Below are 16893 nucleotides of genomic sequence, written 5' to 3'. Positions count from 1 at the left end.
TATTAATTAAAAATACCTAAAAAAAATGAAAGTCGTCCTAAAACACAAAAGCATTTGCAAACGCCACACTGAAAAAAAGAAAGCATGAGCAAATTTTTTTTTTTATTTTATATTACTCTTTAGCTTAGGCTTTGATTTCTTGATTTAATTTTTTTTTTTCTTAATTAACCAATATTTTCATTTATTACATATTTTACTAACAATTATTAAAAAAAACAATCTGTACATTCTATGTGTAAATTGTAATCTGTGATCATTATGACATTTTATTTTCTGTGTGTCTGTTATTATTTTCCGTTGCATCTTGCAGCGACGTGTTGAAAATATTGTTAACGTTATATTGAGAATAAAATATTGATTTAAGAATAAATTGTGAATTTAACTTGTGAAAATGAGTACGTGGCCAGAAGTGGCGACTGCAAAGTCCGAAAACAGACATGAAATAAAATTGGCGGGAGCTGCGATATCAAAACGCATTTCTGAGGACGGTTTGGACAAAAATATTTTCAAACTAACAAATATAAATCTTCTGAACATCAGCGATACTACTTTAACATCTATACCTGATGATATTAAACTACTTGTCAACTTACAATCACTTTTGTTGTTTGGTAACAAACTCTCAGAGTTTAACGAAAATATAACCTCTTTGCCGAAATTAAAAGTACTAGATTTATCTAGAAATCAACTTACTAATATTCCAGACAGTTTAAATAAAATGAAAGAACTAACAAGCATCAATTTTAGTTCCAATCTTATACAACAAATGCCGAAACTGGGTGATTTTCCAAACTTAATTATAATCGATGTCTCAAATAATAAACTACCGGTCTTTCTCGACATAGAGAATTCAAATCTACCCCATTTGACTGATTTAAAATTAAAATCCAATGAAATAGAATCGATGCCTAACCATGTTGCTAAAACAGTGCCCTCTTTAAAAAATTTCGACATTGGAGACAATAAACTAAAAACTGTGCCTGGAGAACTTGCAAATATGACAAAATTGAAAGGTAGGTTATATTTTCTTACTATCAATTAACATTTTCGGTTCAACATTATGATTTAAAGTTTACACATGATGTAATAATTGAATGTCATATGAAATAGTGACTCATGTTATACAAGATATTAACGGACTTCTTATCTTTTAGAATTAAATCTTAAAGGGAACAAACTAAGTGACAAGCGTCTAATGAAGCTAGTCGATCAATGCCGAACTAAACAGGTTCTTGATTATGTCCGAGAACACTGCCCTACAGTGGACAGCGCTCAAAGCTCTAAATCATCAAAGGGTAAAAAAGGCAAGAAGCAAGAAGAACCAGTACCTGATGAAATCAATGATTTGTGCCATTCAATAAAAATTTTACATGTTGAAGATGATACAATAAAAGTTAAAATAGTTGAACCAGAAGTATGGAACATTAGGCCTTATATCCTATGTTGTATTGTAACAAAATTAAATTTTAATGATGTCTTATTTAAGAAGTTTATTCAAATGCAAACCAAGTTGCATGATACTGTGTGCGATAAGAGGAATGTAGCAACTATTGCTACTCATGATTTGAGCAAAATACCTCCAGGTATGTAAAACTAAGGTTTATAATTTTTTATTCAATTTATATTTTTAGTATTTTTTATCTTTGAACATGGATTCTTTTAAACATGTAAATTCCAATTTTCTACTTTGCTCTGTTTTGCTCATATAATAGGATAGACTGAGGGAACCTGGTGTTAAGACCAAATCTAAATAACTTATTTATTTGAGTAGAAACAGATGCTGAGCCACAATGAATGGACTTGCAATACTGTTTTTTTTTAGATGATTTTTAATATTGGCTTCAAAACTGACTTAATAGATTATATTTTCTTATATACAAAAATAAAATCTTTTCTTTGTTGTGTTTAGACACAGTACAATATTGAATTCTATTAAGTAATAATAATCACTATGTAATTTAGCTTGCTTAGAATCTTGTTTATGCTATACCTATTACTTTTTAATAATTTTCTTATAAATATTATTCTTAATCATAAATTGTATTATAATAAATGTACATATTGAAATTTTTAGGTGATATAGTGTATACAGCCAAAGTACCATCAAAATTATCACTTGTACCACTATCAAGAAACAAACCTTTCACTGGAGAACAGCTTTTCCATCAGTTGTCATCAGAAGCTGATGCCTTAAGGAAGGAAAAGAAGAGGAATGTATATTCTGGAATTCATAAGTAAGTTTTATTCTTTTCTTTACAGTATATCCTGCATATAATAAGGTAGGCAGGGGAACAAAGTGTTAAGACATTCCATTCTTTGCTATGTGATCTAATAGTATTGCAAACATAGCATATTGAGTAATGGAAGTCAACCCTGCACTTCATCTTAACAGAGTTGGGAAATAAAAATTACTGTGCTACATTGTCCCAATTTTTTTTTAAGTAATAAGAAATTAAAATATTCTTGATTGGATGTGAAGTTAGTGGGTTCAAATCTTATTAGGCAGCATATTTTTTTTATGTATTCCTTAAATGGTTAAACTAAATATGATCTGGTCCATTTTTACTTTTTTAAGTAGGTAAATTGAAGGTAAATATTTAAAAGAAATATAAAATGAATTATTTCTTTTTTTTTTTCAGATATTTGTACCTTTTAGAAGGTAAGCCCAAGTATCCATGTGTAGAAGATTCCTCAGGCAGAGTGATAAGCTTCCCTCCAATCACAAACTCTGATGATACCAAGGTATGCCTTAATATATATTACTAACTAGATTTTTTACTTTGCTGGCAGTTCCATGGCCTATTGAAAATAAGTAAGAGAAAAGTTTAGTTTAGTAGGTAAATCTGATATAAGAAAACCTGACCACAAATTAAGTTATTAGTTAGTTATATGAATTATATATTAGTTTTTTATAACAATTAACCCACTGCACTCACATGTCGCTGTACAGGCGGCACACCATGTTATTAAGCGATTTTTACGAGTGTTTACTACTGTACACTTGTAAAAAATAAATATTTAAGAAATGAAACAAAAAAAAAAAATTATAATATATATTTTTTTCTTATAATAAAAGTAACACACTGTAGCTCGACATTTAAAACGTACGCGTAGTTACAAATACTCATCTTTTTCCAACCTACCTCACAATCACATTTTTATTTTTTGTTTTGTTAGTAATTTTGTTTATGGTTGTGTTTGTTAAAAATATTTGTATCTTTGTATAGTTTTTATGTTTTCTATAACTTAATGTACTTAGGAATGTGCAGTGGTCACACAAGCCAAATTGGGCTTAAGACCGCGAAGAATAATTAATTTTAATGTACTTTGTTATAAATAAATAAATAAAAAAAATATATATCTCCATTTGTGATTAAATTCATTGTATTTAAGTTATGATATTCTTTTCCTAATAACATTTTTTTTTCATTATTACAGATGTCGGTAGAAAGCAAAGCAATGTTAGTAGAAGTGACATCTCACTCCTCTCTTGGAGCATGTAAAACTGTTATGGATAAATTGTTACATGAGTGTCTCTTACTTGGTGTAGGTGATGGGGAGGATAGCGGGTTCCATACTTTGACTGTGCAACAGGTGTGTGTTATTTTACTATTTGTTTTTTTTTTGCCGTATCCCTAATATAGCATGGTAAGTGGAAGGAAACTAGTGTTGAGGCACTCCGTATTTCGTAAATTTGGGGAATAATGTCTATCTATAAGCCTGACTGTTATGGATTCGATTTCCAGTCAATGGAATTAATTGTTTTAGTAACAAATGAAAGGCGGCATTGAGTTCAACTTTTCAACCGGGAATGTCTCGAAAATTAAGTGACACATGAGGAATGAAGTGTGCGGAATATAGCGTGAAGAAAAAAAATATATAAAGTTATCATTCCATGTGAATAGATCACATGATCGACTAAAACTGTAGAATGTCATGTGGTGTCCCGCACATAACAGACTAAGCAAAGGGAACCTAGTGTTAAGTCACTCAGGTCCCACTGAGTTTTCGAGATATTTCGTATTGAGTGGTTAAACTCAACGTCGCGCTTTATTTTGTTACCAGAGCGAGGAATTGAAAACATGTAACAAATTATTTTCCCCAAGTGAGAATCGAGCCCACGACTGTCACGTTCACACGCGTGCCCTTGAACCATGATTCTCCTCTTTTTTTTATCATATATTTTCTTTTCCAGATCAAAATAGTAGATATGGAAGGTAATCTAAAAAGTGTTTATCCGTCACGGACAGATTGCACCTTTGAGGGCAATGTTAAAACATACCGTGTACCCAAAAAATAAAGTTTATATTATTTTTTAATTTGTTTTTATTTATGTTTTGCTTTATTTTGTATCTGTGCATGAAATGCTTTTTTTTTATAATTGTTTTTTTTTGTTTGTTTTTAATCTTTTGATGTCTGTGATGTTTGTAAATGTGGAATAGACAAATAAAAAACGTTGGTCACTTTTTTTTTTGAGAATGACAAATACATTCAAGAGAAATGTGATTTTTTTTGTCATAGAAGTAATATATTTCTAATTTTTATATGCAGCATAGATAAAATATATGAACAAATCTGTATTACACAATGACTTAATATTGGTACTTTACACTTCTTTATGGAATGTTTTAAAAATATGTTTTTTTCACTAACCACATTGTCAGCTCAATTTTGATCAATTTTTATTTAATTTCCTTAATAATTTTAAATCTCCATTTTAAAATACATGATAATCTTGTTAATGTGTCTTTTACATAATACTACATTAAATACTAAATATGTAATAATTATTATTGTTAAAAAAGTAAAGTCCAAAAGAAATATATTTACAAGTAATGTGGCAAAGGCCATCTATATTCAATGTTAGTTGTATTTAATCGTATTCACAAATAAAAAAAACATATTTACACATAATGTTATTAATATAAAATACAAGTTTACTGTAGGTATTTAAATTATACTGTAATTGCCTAAGTTGGTACTAATATACATTTTTTTAATGTAAAAAGTTGTCCCTTTTTTCTAAGTTTTTATATGATTTTCAATAATAATTTGTGAAAATAATTTAGGATGGTATATATAAAATATAAGGCTGTATAGAATACACCTTTTCCAGCTAATTATAGAAGTATATTGTATACTGGAACAGGTATGTCAAAATATAGAGAGAAAATATTTTTTGTTAAATTGGTTTTTACAAAATTTTTTTTGCAACAGTTTTTTTTTGCTAAGGTAGGTTCAAATCTCAAAATATTTTTACATAATTGTTAGTATATAAACAGAAGGTAGCATTTGTAAATTTGTCTTACTGTAATTTCTTACAAAATTCAAATTAAAAAGTTCCGTATTTATTTTTTATATGTAAAATCTACTGCTTTTGCGCATATATAAGTTATAAGTATATATACTGGTTTACTTTTGATAATAATATATTATTTGTATGTTATTTTCCATAATTAGAATTAAGGTTTTGTAATTATTCTTTTTATTTTGATAATAATTGTTTTAGGAAAGACTAGTTTTCGTATAATAGATGTGATTTTTTTTTTTGTTATATCGCACCCACAGAAATAAAATCTGACTACGATAAAACTGTTATGTTTGAAACTGATATGTCTCCTATAAAATACATTCATGTCAGTAGCGTCTTACCGTAAACCGTACCGCTACGTTTGTGGGTTCGATTCCCACTTAGGGGAATTTGTTTCATTTCCTCGCTCTGATTACAAAATAAATCGCAGCATTGAATTTCTCAACTTGTGTTTCAAAAATTAAGGGTTTCACGGGGAACGGAGTGCTTTCACACTCAATTCTCTCTGCTTACCCTTCTATATGCAGGATAAGCGTGAAGCCAAAATAGGCCTTTTTTGTTCATTTTTGTTATGTTCTATTATATTTTTTTTGTTATGACTATAGCCTAACTATATTATTCTAAAGAATATTTCAAACTACCACTACAAGCGGTCTAACTCACAAAATGTTGTTCTAAATATTATAAAAAAATAGTGTTTGTTTCTCAAATTATAGACTGCAAAATGTTTATATGCTATTTTTTATTTGCATATATGTGACTTAGGTCAGTTTTGTCAGTTTCCTTCTCCCCTATTATTACTCTATTATTTGATTAATAAAAATGCTAAAACACAAACTATACGTTTATTTCGCATTTTTCTTAGACTGTGATTGTATTTTGATGTTAAACATACATACATACATAAGTTTGTATTTTGGTTTATATTGTTTCACTAAATAAAGTATTAAAAGTATTCATTGTTTTGATTTTCTATCTTCACTGTGCACATATGTACACAAAAAACTCTGAAGTTTCTTTGCTAAATTGAGTTTTCTTAGTAGAAATAATAATGAATAAGAGACAAGCGTGTGGCTGTAAATGCAATTTGTTTTTAATTCAATCCTCACTCGAAGAAATAAAATATTTGTTAAAATGTATATTTTAACTTCTTCGCTCTGGTGTCGATGCAAAGCACAGCATTGAGTTTCGCCACTCAATTGTCTCCAGAACTGCCTGGAAAATGGGCAACGAAGTGTTAAGACTAGGTACCCCATTTTGCCTACCCTGCTGTGTACGGGATTCAGCGCGAAGCTCATTTGTCTGTTATAAAAGCTTTTTAAGAAAATTTTCTAATTATTTTTTTAGTGTATATTTACTTGTTAAAATGACACTGAATATTTCTTCCTTCAATAGCAGAGCTGGTCATTTAAATGTAATGTAAATAAAAGTAAATTTGTTATAAAATACATTAAATGTGTACAATTCATTTAATAATATTATAAATAGGAAATTCTTGCTTTTAATTTTATTTATTGATTATATTACACAATAGGAGAATGCATATCAAAAAGAGGTCATTCAATATTACAAAAAGTTAACAAACGTCTCCTCATTGACAATTATAATTTTAAAAAACTTCTTGTGGCAACACTCACATCACTGTCAAACAAGTTCTGACATGTACTCAGATGATTGAAATTGAAACTGTTTTGAATTTCGCGATGGTGTTTTTATGAAACAAAGTTGAAAATAAATATATAAAATCATGACATCGATTTAAAATACTATTTATCAATTCAACATGAGACGCAGTTTAGCTCCGAGCCAAATAGGCTCTAGCGACACAGTATTTAAAAGTCCACTGCTAGAATCTGCGAAAAGAAAGAAGCGGGAATGTACAAAAATTCCTCTTACACAAAAATCACTTTCTCAAGCAATGTCTACTTCGGATCATGAGAATCTCATCAAACAAATATTAAGTAAACCATTTAAGGTGCCAATACCTAACTATGTATCTTCATATTGTAGCAAAAGCTTAGGATTAAAGCGAACGCAACTAAGAAGAGCTTTGCACGATCCAGACGAACCAAACGCACTTGTTCTGTACCGACCACCGTATATTCCAGAACATGAAAAGATGAAAATGAATGCCAATGATATAAAAGTAGCAGTAGTAGTAGATCCAGTTCTAGGGAATATATTGAGACCTCATCAAAGAGATGGTGTTAAGTTTATGTATGACTGTGTCACTGGGATGCAGATTGAAAATGCATATGGATGCATCATGGCAGATGAAATGGGTTTGGGTAAAACTCTTCAGTGTATTACATTGCTCTGGACTCTTTTAAGGCAGGGTCCAGATTGTAAGCCAACTATCAGCAAAGCTATTATTGTATGTCCCAGTAGTTTAGTGAAGAACTGGTATAACGAAATAGAAAAATGGTTAGGACAAAGAATAAATTCTTTGCCCATGGATGGAGGTTCCAAAGCTGAAATTACTCTAAAACTACAACAGTTTATGAACACATTTGCTGCCATTAGAGTTGCTACACCAGTATTAATCATATCTTATGAGACATTTAGGATATATTCTAACATTTTACATGCATCAGAAGTAGGTTTAGTACTGTGTGATGAAGGTCATAGGTTGAAAAACAGTGAAAATCAAACTTATCAAGCTCTAATGGGTTTGAAAGCTAAGAGAAGAATTTTAATATCAGGCACACCGATACAAAACGATTTGACCGAATACTTCAGTTTAGTACACTTTGTGAATGAAGGTATTCTTGGTACTGCCCAAGAGTTCAAAAAAAGGTATGAAAATCCAATTTTAAAAGGTCAAGATGCTTTAGCAACTTCTCAAGAAAGGGATAGAGCTCAAGAATGTCTTCTCACACTGACTTCAATAGTAAATAAATGCATGATTAGAAGAACTAGCAGCTTACTAACAAAATACTTGCCGGTCAAGTTTGAACAAGTTATTTGTGTTAAAATGACACCATTACAAACTCAATTGTACAAAAATTTCATTAATTCTGATGCTATTAGAAACAAATTTGCTGGAACTGGGGAAAAGAATACTTTAAGTGCCCTTTCAAGTATAACAACACTTAAAAAACTTTGTAACCATCCTGATTTAGTGTATGATAAAATTATTGAAAGATCTGAAGGCTTTGAGAAAGCAAGGGACTTGTTACCAAGTAATTATGACATTAAAGATGTCAGACCAGAATATTCTGGAAAACTGATGATTTTAGATTGTATTTTGGCCAATCTTAAAACTAATACTGATGATAAAATAGTTTTAGTATCTAACTACACACAAACATTAGATCTATTTGAAAAATTATGTCGCAAGCGATGTTATCTGTACGTAAGATTAGATGGTTCCATGACAATTAAGAAGAGAGCTAAGGTGGTAGAAAGTTTCAACGATAAGGATTCTAAAGAATGGATATTTATGTTAAGTTCTAAAGCTGGAGGCTGTGGCTTAAATCTCATAGGTGCTAATAGGTTAATCATGTTTGACCCTGACTGGAATCCAGCAAATGATGATCAGGCCATGGCCCGAGTATGGAGAGATGGTCAGAAAAAACCTTGTTATATATACAGACTACTTGCAACGGGTACCATAGAAGAGAAGATCTTCCAACGACAAGCTCATAAGAAAGCCTTAAGTGATACCGTTGTAGATCAAAATGAGGAATCATTACGTCATTTCACATCAGACGACTTGAAAGATTTATTCCGTTTAGAAGAAAACACTTTATCAGACACTCATGGAAAGTTTAAATGTAAACGCTGTGTTAATAACATACAAATTACTTTGCCGCCGGAAAATTCTGATTGTACTTCCGACTTATCTAATTGGTACCATTGTGCTGATAAGAAAAATCTAGCAGATTTAGTTCTGAAACAATGCTGGGATCTAGCCAGGAGTATTTCCTTTGTTTTCCATCATCGTTCAGCAGTAACCGAGGCCCAGAATGAGATAGAAGGTAAAGAAAATATTCAAGAAAAAAAGAAAAGGAAGATAGAATTAGACGATGATTATTCTGAACCTGATGATAGTGGTGATGAAGATTATCATTAATTGTGATTGAATTAGGATTATTGTTATATTATGTTTAACATTTTAAAAAATTGTGAAAGGTATTTGTTTTTTTTTTATTTTAACAAAATTTCAGACAAAATTGTAGCATTTTAGAAATATTTGGTCAAAATTATTATGAGTTAAAATAAAATCATGTACTCAAATAAAACCACATTATTATATTACCATATTCCTTTATTCTATATACAGATCTTTTTGTATAAAAGATATGATTAAAAGTATCCTTTAACTTTAAAAAAATGTTAAAAAGAAAATTATATTTCTACAGTATTTACTATATGTTTATTTTTATAACATGTCAATTGTCAATACAAAACTTAATGTATTCTTATAAATGTAAATAATAAAATTATATAACTTAATATTAAATAAAATCTTAATAAAAATAACAAAGTATGATTCAACTTAAACATAAGAGTAGAAACTAGAAACTGATTAAAAAAATATAAAATAAGATTCAAGTATAGATACATTGTCTAAATCATGTTTTTTTGTATATAAGTTCAACTCCTATATATTTTTATAAAAAGGAAAAATTTGTCATTTATTATAATGAAGAAAATATTCGACTAGGCCTCTTCAACTACGTCAACATCATCAAGCTGAAGAGTTGGTTTGTTCAAACGTAAGTGCGTTTCTACGAAAGTACTGCTTCGAATTGAAATTTTTTTTGTGTTGGATAGTCCATTAATTGAGGAAGGTTATATTATATCATGCAAATTATTTAATTATTACTGTACCTGTGGCCAGAGTAACCTCTTGCACTTAGAACGTGTCATGTGTCATACACAATGAGTATTTATTTCCATTTGACCACGCGAGCAAAGCCGCAGGTTAAAGCTAGTATATGATAAGATATAACGATATGTGCTATCCCATTAATATTACAAATGTGAAATGTTGTGAGGATGGAACTTAGTTCCAATTTTACGCAAAAACTACTGAACGGATTTGAATAAAACTTTTCAGTGTTATAACTTATACATCAGATTAACATAATATAGGCTATAATTTATACAAACATGTATGTATAATTTGGCTATAATATAACAATAGTTTAAGCGGGCGAAGCCGCGTGTCGGTCGATAATTATTTATACTTTCTTATCATTGTTTTTTAATATTAACTAGAACAACTTAATTTTAGTCCAAACGACCAACTCGGCGGTTGTGAAGAATAGCCCAATGCTTCGGCTTCTTCGTGTTTTTCAAAGGGTTTCCTAAATATCTCTAACAGTAATCGAACCTGAAATAAATTATATTAATTAAAAAATATATAATTGTGCCATCTTGATATACTTGATATTTTTTTAGCACGACGCTGTATGACGTATCCCACATACATAGAGTAGGAACACTGATCATCCAACTAATGAGATTGTGTGTTTAAAAGGCAGAACTCAACGCCACGCTTTGTAAATAAAAATTAAATATGTCATTGTCGATAGGAATTGAACACATTGCCGTCGCGTTAGCAATCACATTCTTGTGCCTAGCCTCGACGGCCACGCCTGTCGCCTCAACTTAAGGCCAGACGTGGCAGAAGGGCACAAGTGGTTGTGGGTCCGAACCCAGCTTTACCTCATGGGGTCGACACCATGAGGTAAAGCGCGGCGTTGAGTTCCGCCACTAAACACGCAATGCCTCCAAATTACGGAAAATGGGGAACGGAGTCTTTTAACATTAGGTTCCCCATTGCCCCTACACTGCTGTATGCGGGATACAGTGTGAAGATTTTTTGTTTTAGTACCTTATTAAAATCATTTTTCTCTGCATCAGTGATGGCGTCCTGCAGTATCCAATTCCTCGGTATATATAGCGGGTTCACTTTCAACATGCGCGAGCGACGGTTTTCTTCACCCACTTATAGAAAAATAAAAAATCAAGTTGTTTACATTTTATCTCCCTGAATACAGTATTGATAAATTAATAGAATCTTTAGATTTTTAAAAAAAATTCCGGTATTAATAATATTGTATAGTTTATGCAATTAGAATTTAAAAACCATTACTATTTTCCTTCTGTAATCGCTCTATATATTTCTTCGTCCATTTCGTCCAATCTTTTGCTTGACTAACTCTATTTAACGACCATTTTGTTTCTAATATATCTTTATTGTTTAAATCTTCTGGGTTTACCTATAAAATATAAATAATAACATTGAAGCATGGTGCGTAACCAAAGGGAGGGAATGAAACATGTAAATACTTCATTCCCCAGAGTGAGGTACCCTAAAAAAAACTGAAAACTGTTTTTCTGGTTGGTAGGTAAGTACACTCTGTTTTATTAAACGAAACAAGTGTCTTGTCACTTACAGTATAATATATCATCGACGGTTTGTGGCTACCATTTTCTTAATTTTGATTATGAATTTTATTATTATTTTATTAATTTGATTAACTTCAGGGCGGCGACGACTCGTCGACCGTATTATATAAAATTAAATAGTACTAACCTCAGCCAACTGTCTAAACGTGCATGTGAAATCGGCCATAGTTTGTTGCATTAGTTCTAATAATTCCTTCACGAGATTTTCGTCGCCATCTTGGATATATTCACAACCTAGTTTTGACATATATGTTTTTCTGTAAAAAGAAAATTACTAAAATTATTTATAGCTTGTTTTTGGAAAAGGAATAAATACGTAACCCCGAAAATATATAAATAAAAAGTTTTCTTACAATATTTTATTTTTCACATAGTCGCTTAATGTACTCATTACATCATGTATCTTCTGCTTTTTTGATTCAGACAAAATAGGTTGCAATGCTTCTATAAACTTCTCCAAATTCCATAGAATAATCTAGAAAGATTATAAACAAATTAATTGATTTAATTTTTATATTTATATAGTATTCAGGCATCGCTATAGTTAAAATATCTTTAATTATAAAATTAATCGTGGCTCAGGGCGTGCGAGCAGTAAACGCGACAGGTTGTGGGTTCGATTCCAGGTCGGAATAGTAAAATATTGAATATAATATTTCCTCGCTCTGGTAACTCGGAAAGCGCGGCGTTGAGTTTCGTCATTCAAAAGAGAATGCCTCCAGAATTCGATCAACAGTGGGGATCGGAAGTGTCTTAATGGGAACAGAGCGCCATAGCACTAGGTGCCCTGTCTATCTACTATATGCGGAATCAAATCTTGTAGGTAACATATAAATATGTCAATTTTTCAAGCCCAATATCTCACAATTTTTAACCAACAAAAACTTCAAATATAACAACAACAAAATCAATACAATAAATAAAAACATTACTCACATCTGGTTGTTTATTAAACGCATATCTTCCCATATCATCAGATGTATTGGGAACATAGTGTTCGTAGTAATGTTCCACAAAGCCGTACGGACCATAATCTATGGTTAACCCTAGAATACTTATGTTATCTGTGTTTAGGACACCGTGGGTGAAGCCTAAGCCTGGAAATTAAATAAAAATAAAATAATATATGGTTGACTATGTTTATGTTTAAAATGTTTTTTTTAATCAATGAATTTAAAAGTTTTATTTACGGCGTCAGTAGTGAGTTCGATTCCCATTCGGGGGAAAGATATATTTATTATATATTCATTTTCTCGTTTCGGCAACGAGGCAAAACGCGACAATGAGTTCCCTTTGTCTACTCTGTTAAGCTTAAAAAAATACTATAAATACCTTGCCAAGTCGCCACCATATCGAGGTTTCTATGAGCAACTTCTGTAAACCATTGTACGTATTTGTCGTCATCTTCTAAATTAATGTTAGGAAAGTAATGCTGAAAATTATAAGTAGAATTTTTACTTAACATTTTTTTGTCATGATTATTCCAAGACCTTCGAAAAGTAAAAATATGTTTTATTATAGTGTATAACAAAAAAAAACTAAAATAGGTGCTTACTTGTAAGATATGGTACGGTCAACAATTCATGGCCGATATGTGGTTCTAAAGTTAACTATAGATGGCTGCGCAGATTTGATTTTAGGGATTTTTCCTGCTTTTGATTATTATTTTCTCTCTGAGTGTACCACGAGCAAAAGTTTAGAAAGAGTAACTACAAGGCGACCACGATATCAGTCGTACTATACATAAAAACGTAACTAACCCCGTAGTGCAGTAGCACAAGCATGTGACGGTAAACCCGACGATTTAATATCTTCATTTATTTGCTCTTTTATCAAGGCATAGTCTTGAAAATTCGTCGGAAAGAGAAACGGAGTGTCTTAGCACTATGTTCCCAGATTCCTGTGCCTACCCAGCTGTATGTGGGATATAGTGTGAAAACAAAGTTACCTAAAAAACACAGGGTAAATTACCTTAATGACAAAATCCGCCAACTTCCTTTCCAGATCCGGCTCATTCCTCTTATACAATATTTCAAAAGAACCCAGTCTATACCACGCGGGCGCTAGTCTCAGGACAATAGCAGTGGGTTCTTGTCTCGCTCTGCCACTATAGGTCTTATCTCTGAATACTTTGTGGTCATAGCTTACTGTGAATTTAAAAATATATATATTTATAATCTGTGTAATGCAAAATGTGTGTATAAGATATTATAATTTTAAAAAAAAATCAATACCAAGAATATACAAGAGATAGTTGACTAGAGTCCTTTAACAATATTAATAAAAAACCCACACTGAAAGTTGATTTTAAAAAAATCAATCGACTTTACATTTCAGTTGGTTGGTTGGCTCCAGTAGATCAATTTTAATATTTAATCAATTATTAATTTCTCATTCGGGTAAATCAAAAAAGACATTTTCAAAACTGGCATAAGAACATTGTATTATCTGTAGCTATCCTGGTAAATAAATATAACTAACCATAATATACTCCAATAGCATTTCAAATACTAAAAATATAAACTACAGGCTTGTGTTACAATCACTGTTTCAGTCATGGGTTTAATTCCGACTTGGAGAAATGAGGTGCATTAATTTACTTGCTATAGCTAGCTTGCGTTTAGTTCCGCCTCTGAACACGGACTGCCTTGAAAAGTTACATAGGGAACAAAGTGCCTTAAAATTTTAACACTACGTTTCCTATGCCTATCCTGCAATATACTGTGTGAAGCTAAATAAAAAAAACTAAATAAAGTAAATCTTACCTACCAACCCCCCAGCTCTGGTAGTAGGTATACCCAAATGGTAGCACGCTTCGCTGGCGACCATTTCCCTGATCGATGACCTTAGCACAGCGCGGCCGTCCCCGAAACGGGAATATGGAGTTTCCCCCGAACCCTTCAATTGGGGTTGCCAGGATTCACCTTTGCTGTGTAATTTAAAAATGTTGCAGGTAAAAGTTAAATCAAAATCCGCTTCACGCTGTATCCTCTGCACACAACGGGGTAGGCAAAGAGAACCTAGTGTTAAGATTCTACGTTCCTCACTTTCGGCGAAAGTTTTCGAGGCATGAGTTTGAGTGGTGGAACTCAACGCCAGGCTTTTACCTTGATGCCAGAGCAAAGAATTAAATTAAATTGTATAATATAAAAATTTGAACGAAGCTGGATTTAAACCCCATGCGCTGCAATTTTTTTTTTTTATCACCATTATCTGTTTAAATATAGATACAATACATGCTATGTCATGAGACTAAATAAATGAAATTATGCAATTATAAATATATTGTATTTTCTTAGATTGGATTAAATACTATTAAAAAATATTAAATTAATAATGTCATTAGATTGATAGAAAAAAAATTGTAATAAATTTCAGTTATAAATAAAATATTTTTATTGACTAAAGAAAAGATTTAACCTTAGCAATAATGGAGTGTCTTAAACCTAGGTTCTTCAATAGGCCAATCGAGGCACAATCAATTGTAAACACGGAAGGTTGTGGGTTCAATTCCCACTAGAAAAAATAGAATATTTAATATTAAATTTGTTCTAATTTCCTCTGCCCACTCTGCTGTGAGCGGAAACCTAAAAAACTTACCTATTAACATATTCCCCAAGTATATGGGCTCTACCATCACCAAGTTGATCTGCCCAAAATCCAAATTGATACCCACCATACCTTAAATGAAAATAAATAATATTATTATACAATAACTTCAAGCAATAAGTGCCTTTTATAGCAAGTGAGGTGTTATGATTGTGGGTTCAATTATTTGGTGATCATTAGAAAAAGATGAAAAAAAAAGTCCCAATTTAAAGAAATGTTATTATTTATAGGGTATAATGAAGGCATGAGATAAAAACTTCATAGATAAAAACTTTCCATGTTTAAAAAACAATAAAATAGCCACGATAACAAAATAATCTGGATTTTTCTTTCCTCTTTTTTCTAGAAGTAAATATTATTAATTTGTTATATTTTTTTCTATGTAGAGATCACAAGATCTGTTATTATGGTTCATGGTACCATGATGGTTGTAGTTCTATCAATTACCTGTGTGAAACACTCAGTCCTCCGTCAGGTGAATATTTTCCAGCAATAAAGTCAATAAACTGTTCTGATTCTGATACTTTAGGGTCCAAATCTAAGATATCTATTAATGCATCTTTTGATGCACATACTAATTGTATGTTACCAGTCAAAGGTTCTGTTGGCACCTGGAAATTAGATATTATAATATAATATAGTGAATTTGTATCTTAGACTTTAATAAATTGGTATAGAATAGTATTAAATAGAGTGTATATATTTACAGCATAATTTATGAAATTATGCTGTAAACCTGTTTATAGCTATTAAGCTATATAAAAGTCCAGTAGTGGTGCAGGGACATAAACATGTACAGTAAATACAATAGTTGTGAGTTCGATTCTCACTGAAGTCAATACAATATTTAATATTTTCATTTCCTCAATCTAGTAATGATGCAAAGCTTAGTGTAGCAAGATACAGCATAAGGAAGAAAAAAACACATTCTTTAATATTTAACTAACACATTATACAATAAAGTTGAGTATTTCATCATCTTCCAAATAATCATTATGAAATCATTATAAAAGTGAAATATTATGAAATGATTATACAAGACAATTTAACTATAATATTTATATATGTTCGAAGCATTTACCTTTGAAAATACAGCATTGTTCACAGCCACAGGTATATTGTATTCCGGATTTTCATTTATAGGTAATTCTTTATAAGAAGGAGGATGTTTAAACTTCCATTCTTTAAAATCAGTAACTAAATTAGCCATGACGGATGACGATAACGCCGTGTGATCGTGGAGGAGACTGTTAAACACACTGAATGCGCGCTTCATTGATAAATTATCATTTAGATTAAATTGTTATATATTTTTATTAAGAAATTGATTTAATTTGCATGTTTACAAAATGTGTATTATGAATTAAATGAAATATATCACTAAAATAAAGTAAGTAGATCAAAGCTGTCGATTTAATACAGTAAAAAGATAAAATAATTGGTTTTTTAAAATTTAATGTTAAAATCGCTAAATAGCCTTGCTCTGGGAACAGCCAATTTAATGTCAAATAAATGACAACTGTCACTTGACATTACTTTAAACGTACAAA

At 30.9% G+C, this 16893-nt stretch overlaps 3 protein-coding genes across 3 annotated transcripts; 2 read left to right on the top strand and 1 right to left on the bottom strand.

The window, feature by feature from the left end:
• The first annotated feature begins 269 nt into the window (after positions 1–269).
• On the top strand, positions 270–6266 carry LOC146540751 (leucine-rich repeat-containing protein 47-like). Its single transcript, XM_085204594.1, has 6 exons — positions 270–1013; positions 1155–1583; positions 2075–2234; positions 2640–2742; positions 3439–3594; positions 4196–6266. The coding sequence occupies exons 1-6, from the start codon at positions 392–394 to the stop codon at positions 4298–4300; spliced, it is 1575 nt and encodes a 524-aa protein (XP_085060720.1). The 5' UTR covers positions 270–391; the 3' UTR covers positions 4301–6266.
• Positions 6267–6951: 685 nt separating this feature from the next.
• On the top strand, positions 6952–9587 carry okr (DNA repair and recombination protein RAD54-like okr). Its single transcript, XM_085204574.1, has one exon. The coding sequence runs from the start codon at positions 7095–7097 to the stop codon at positions 9384–9386; it is 2292 nt and encodes a 763-aa protein (XP_085060700.1). The 5' UTR covers positions 6952–7094; the 3' UTR covers positions 9387–9587.
• LOC146540749 (uncharacterized) lies at positions 9560–16856 on the bottom strand. Its single transcript, XM_085204585.1, has 12 exons — positions 16425–16856; positions 15791–15954; positions 15335–15415; positions 14500–14663; positions 13706–13881; positions 13067–13166; positions 12671–12831; positions 12088–12209; positions 11862–11991; positions 11418–11544; positions 11157–11269; positions 9560–10652 (listed from the first exon to the last, which is right to left on the bottom strand). The coding sequence occupies exons 1-12, from the start codon at positions 16617–16619 to the stop codon at positions 10530–10532; spliced, it is 1656 nt and encodes a 551-aa protein (XP_085060711.1). The 5' UTR covers positions 16620–16856; the 3' UTR covers positions 9560–10529.
• Positions 16857–16893: the final 37 nt, after the last annotated feature.

The sequence above is a fragment of the Heliconius melpomene genome, chromosome 2, assembly GCF_056956725.1.
Source record: "Heliconius melpomene rosina isolate 202511_hmr_F chromosome 2, ASM5695672v1, whole genome shotgun sequence".
NCBI classification, from domain to species: domain Eukaryota; kingdom Metazoa; phylum Arthropoda; class Insecta; order Lepidoptera; family Nymphalidae; genus Heliconius; species Heliconius melpomene.
This window is presented reverse-complemented; position numbering and strand designations above follow the sequence as displayed.

Bases quoted from the DNA above. Each gene is read 5' to 3' on its own strand.
- LOC146540749 (XM_085204585.1), bottom strand. From the start codon at position 16,619: ATGAAGCGCGCATTCAGTGTGTTTAACAGTCTCCTCCACGATCACACG. The intron at 13,882-14,499 runs GTAAGATTTACT...TTAAATTCACAG, and splicing joins CAGAGCTGGGGGGTTGGTAG to TAAGCTATGACCACAAAGTA. The intron at 11,545-11,861 runs GTTAGTACTATT...TATATTTTATAG, and splicing joins CGTTTAGACAGTTGGCTGAG to GTAAACCCAGAAGATTTAAA.
- okr (XM_085204574.1), top strand. From the start codon at position 7,095: ATGAGACGCAGTTTAGCTCCGAGCCAAATAGGCTCTAGCGACACAGTA.
- LOC146540751 (XM_085204594.1), top strand. From the start codon at position 392: ATGAGTACGTGGCCAGAAGTGGCGACTGCAAAGTCCGAAAACAGACAT. The intron at 2,235-2,639 runs GTAAGTTTTATT...TTTTTTTTTCAG, and splicing joins GTATATTCTGGAATTCATAA to ATATTTGTACCTTTTAGAAG. The intron at 3,595-4,195 runs GTGTGTGTTATT...TTTCTTTTCCAG, and splicing joins ATACTTTGACTGTGCAACAG to ATCAAAATAGTAGATATGGA.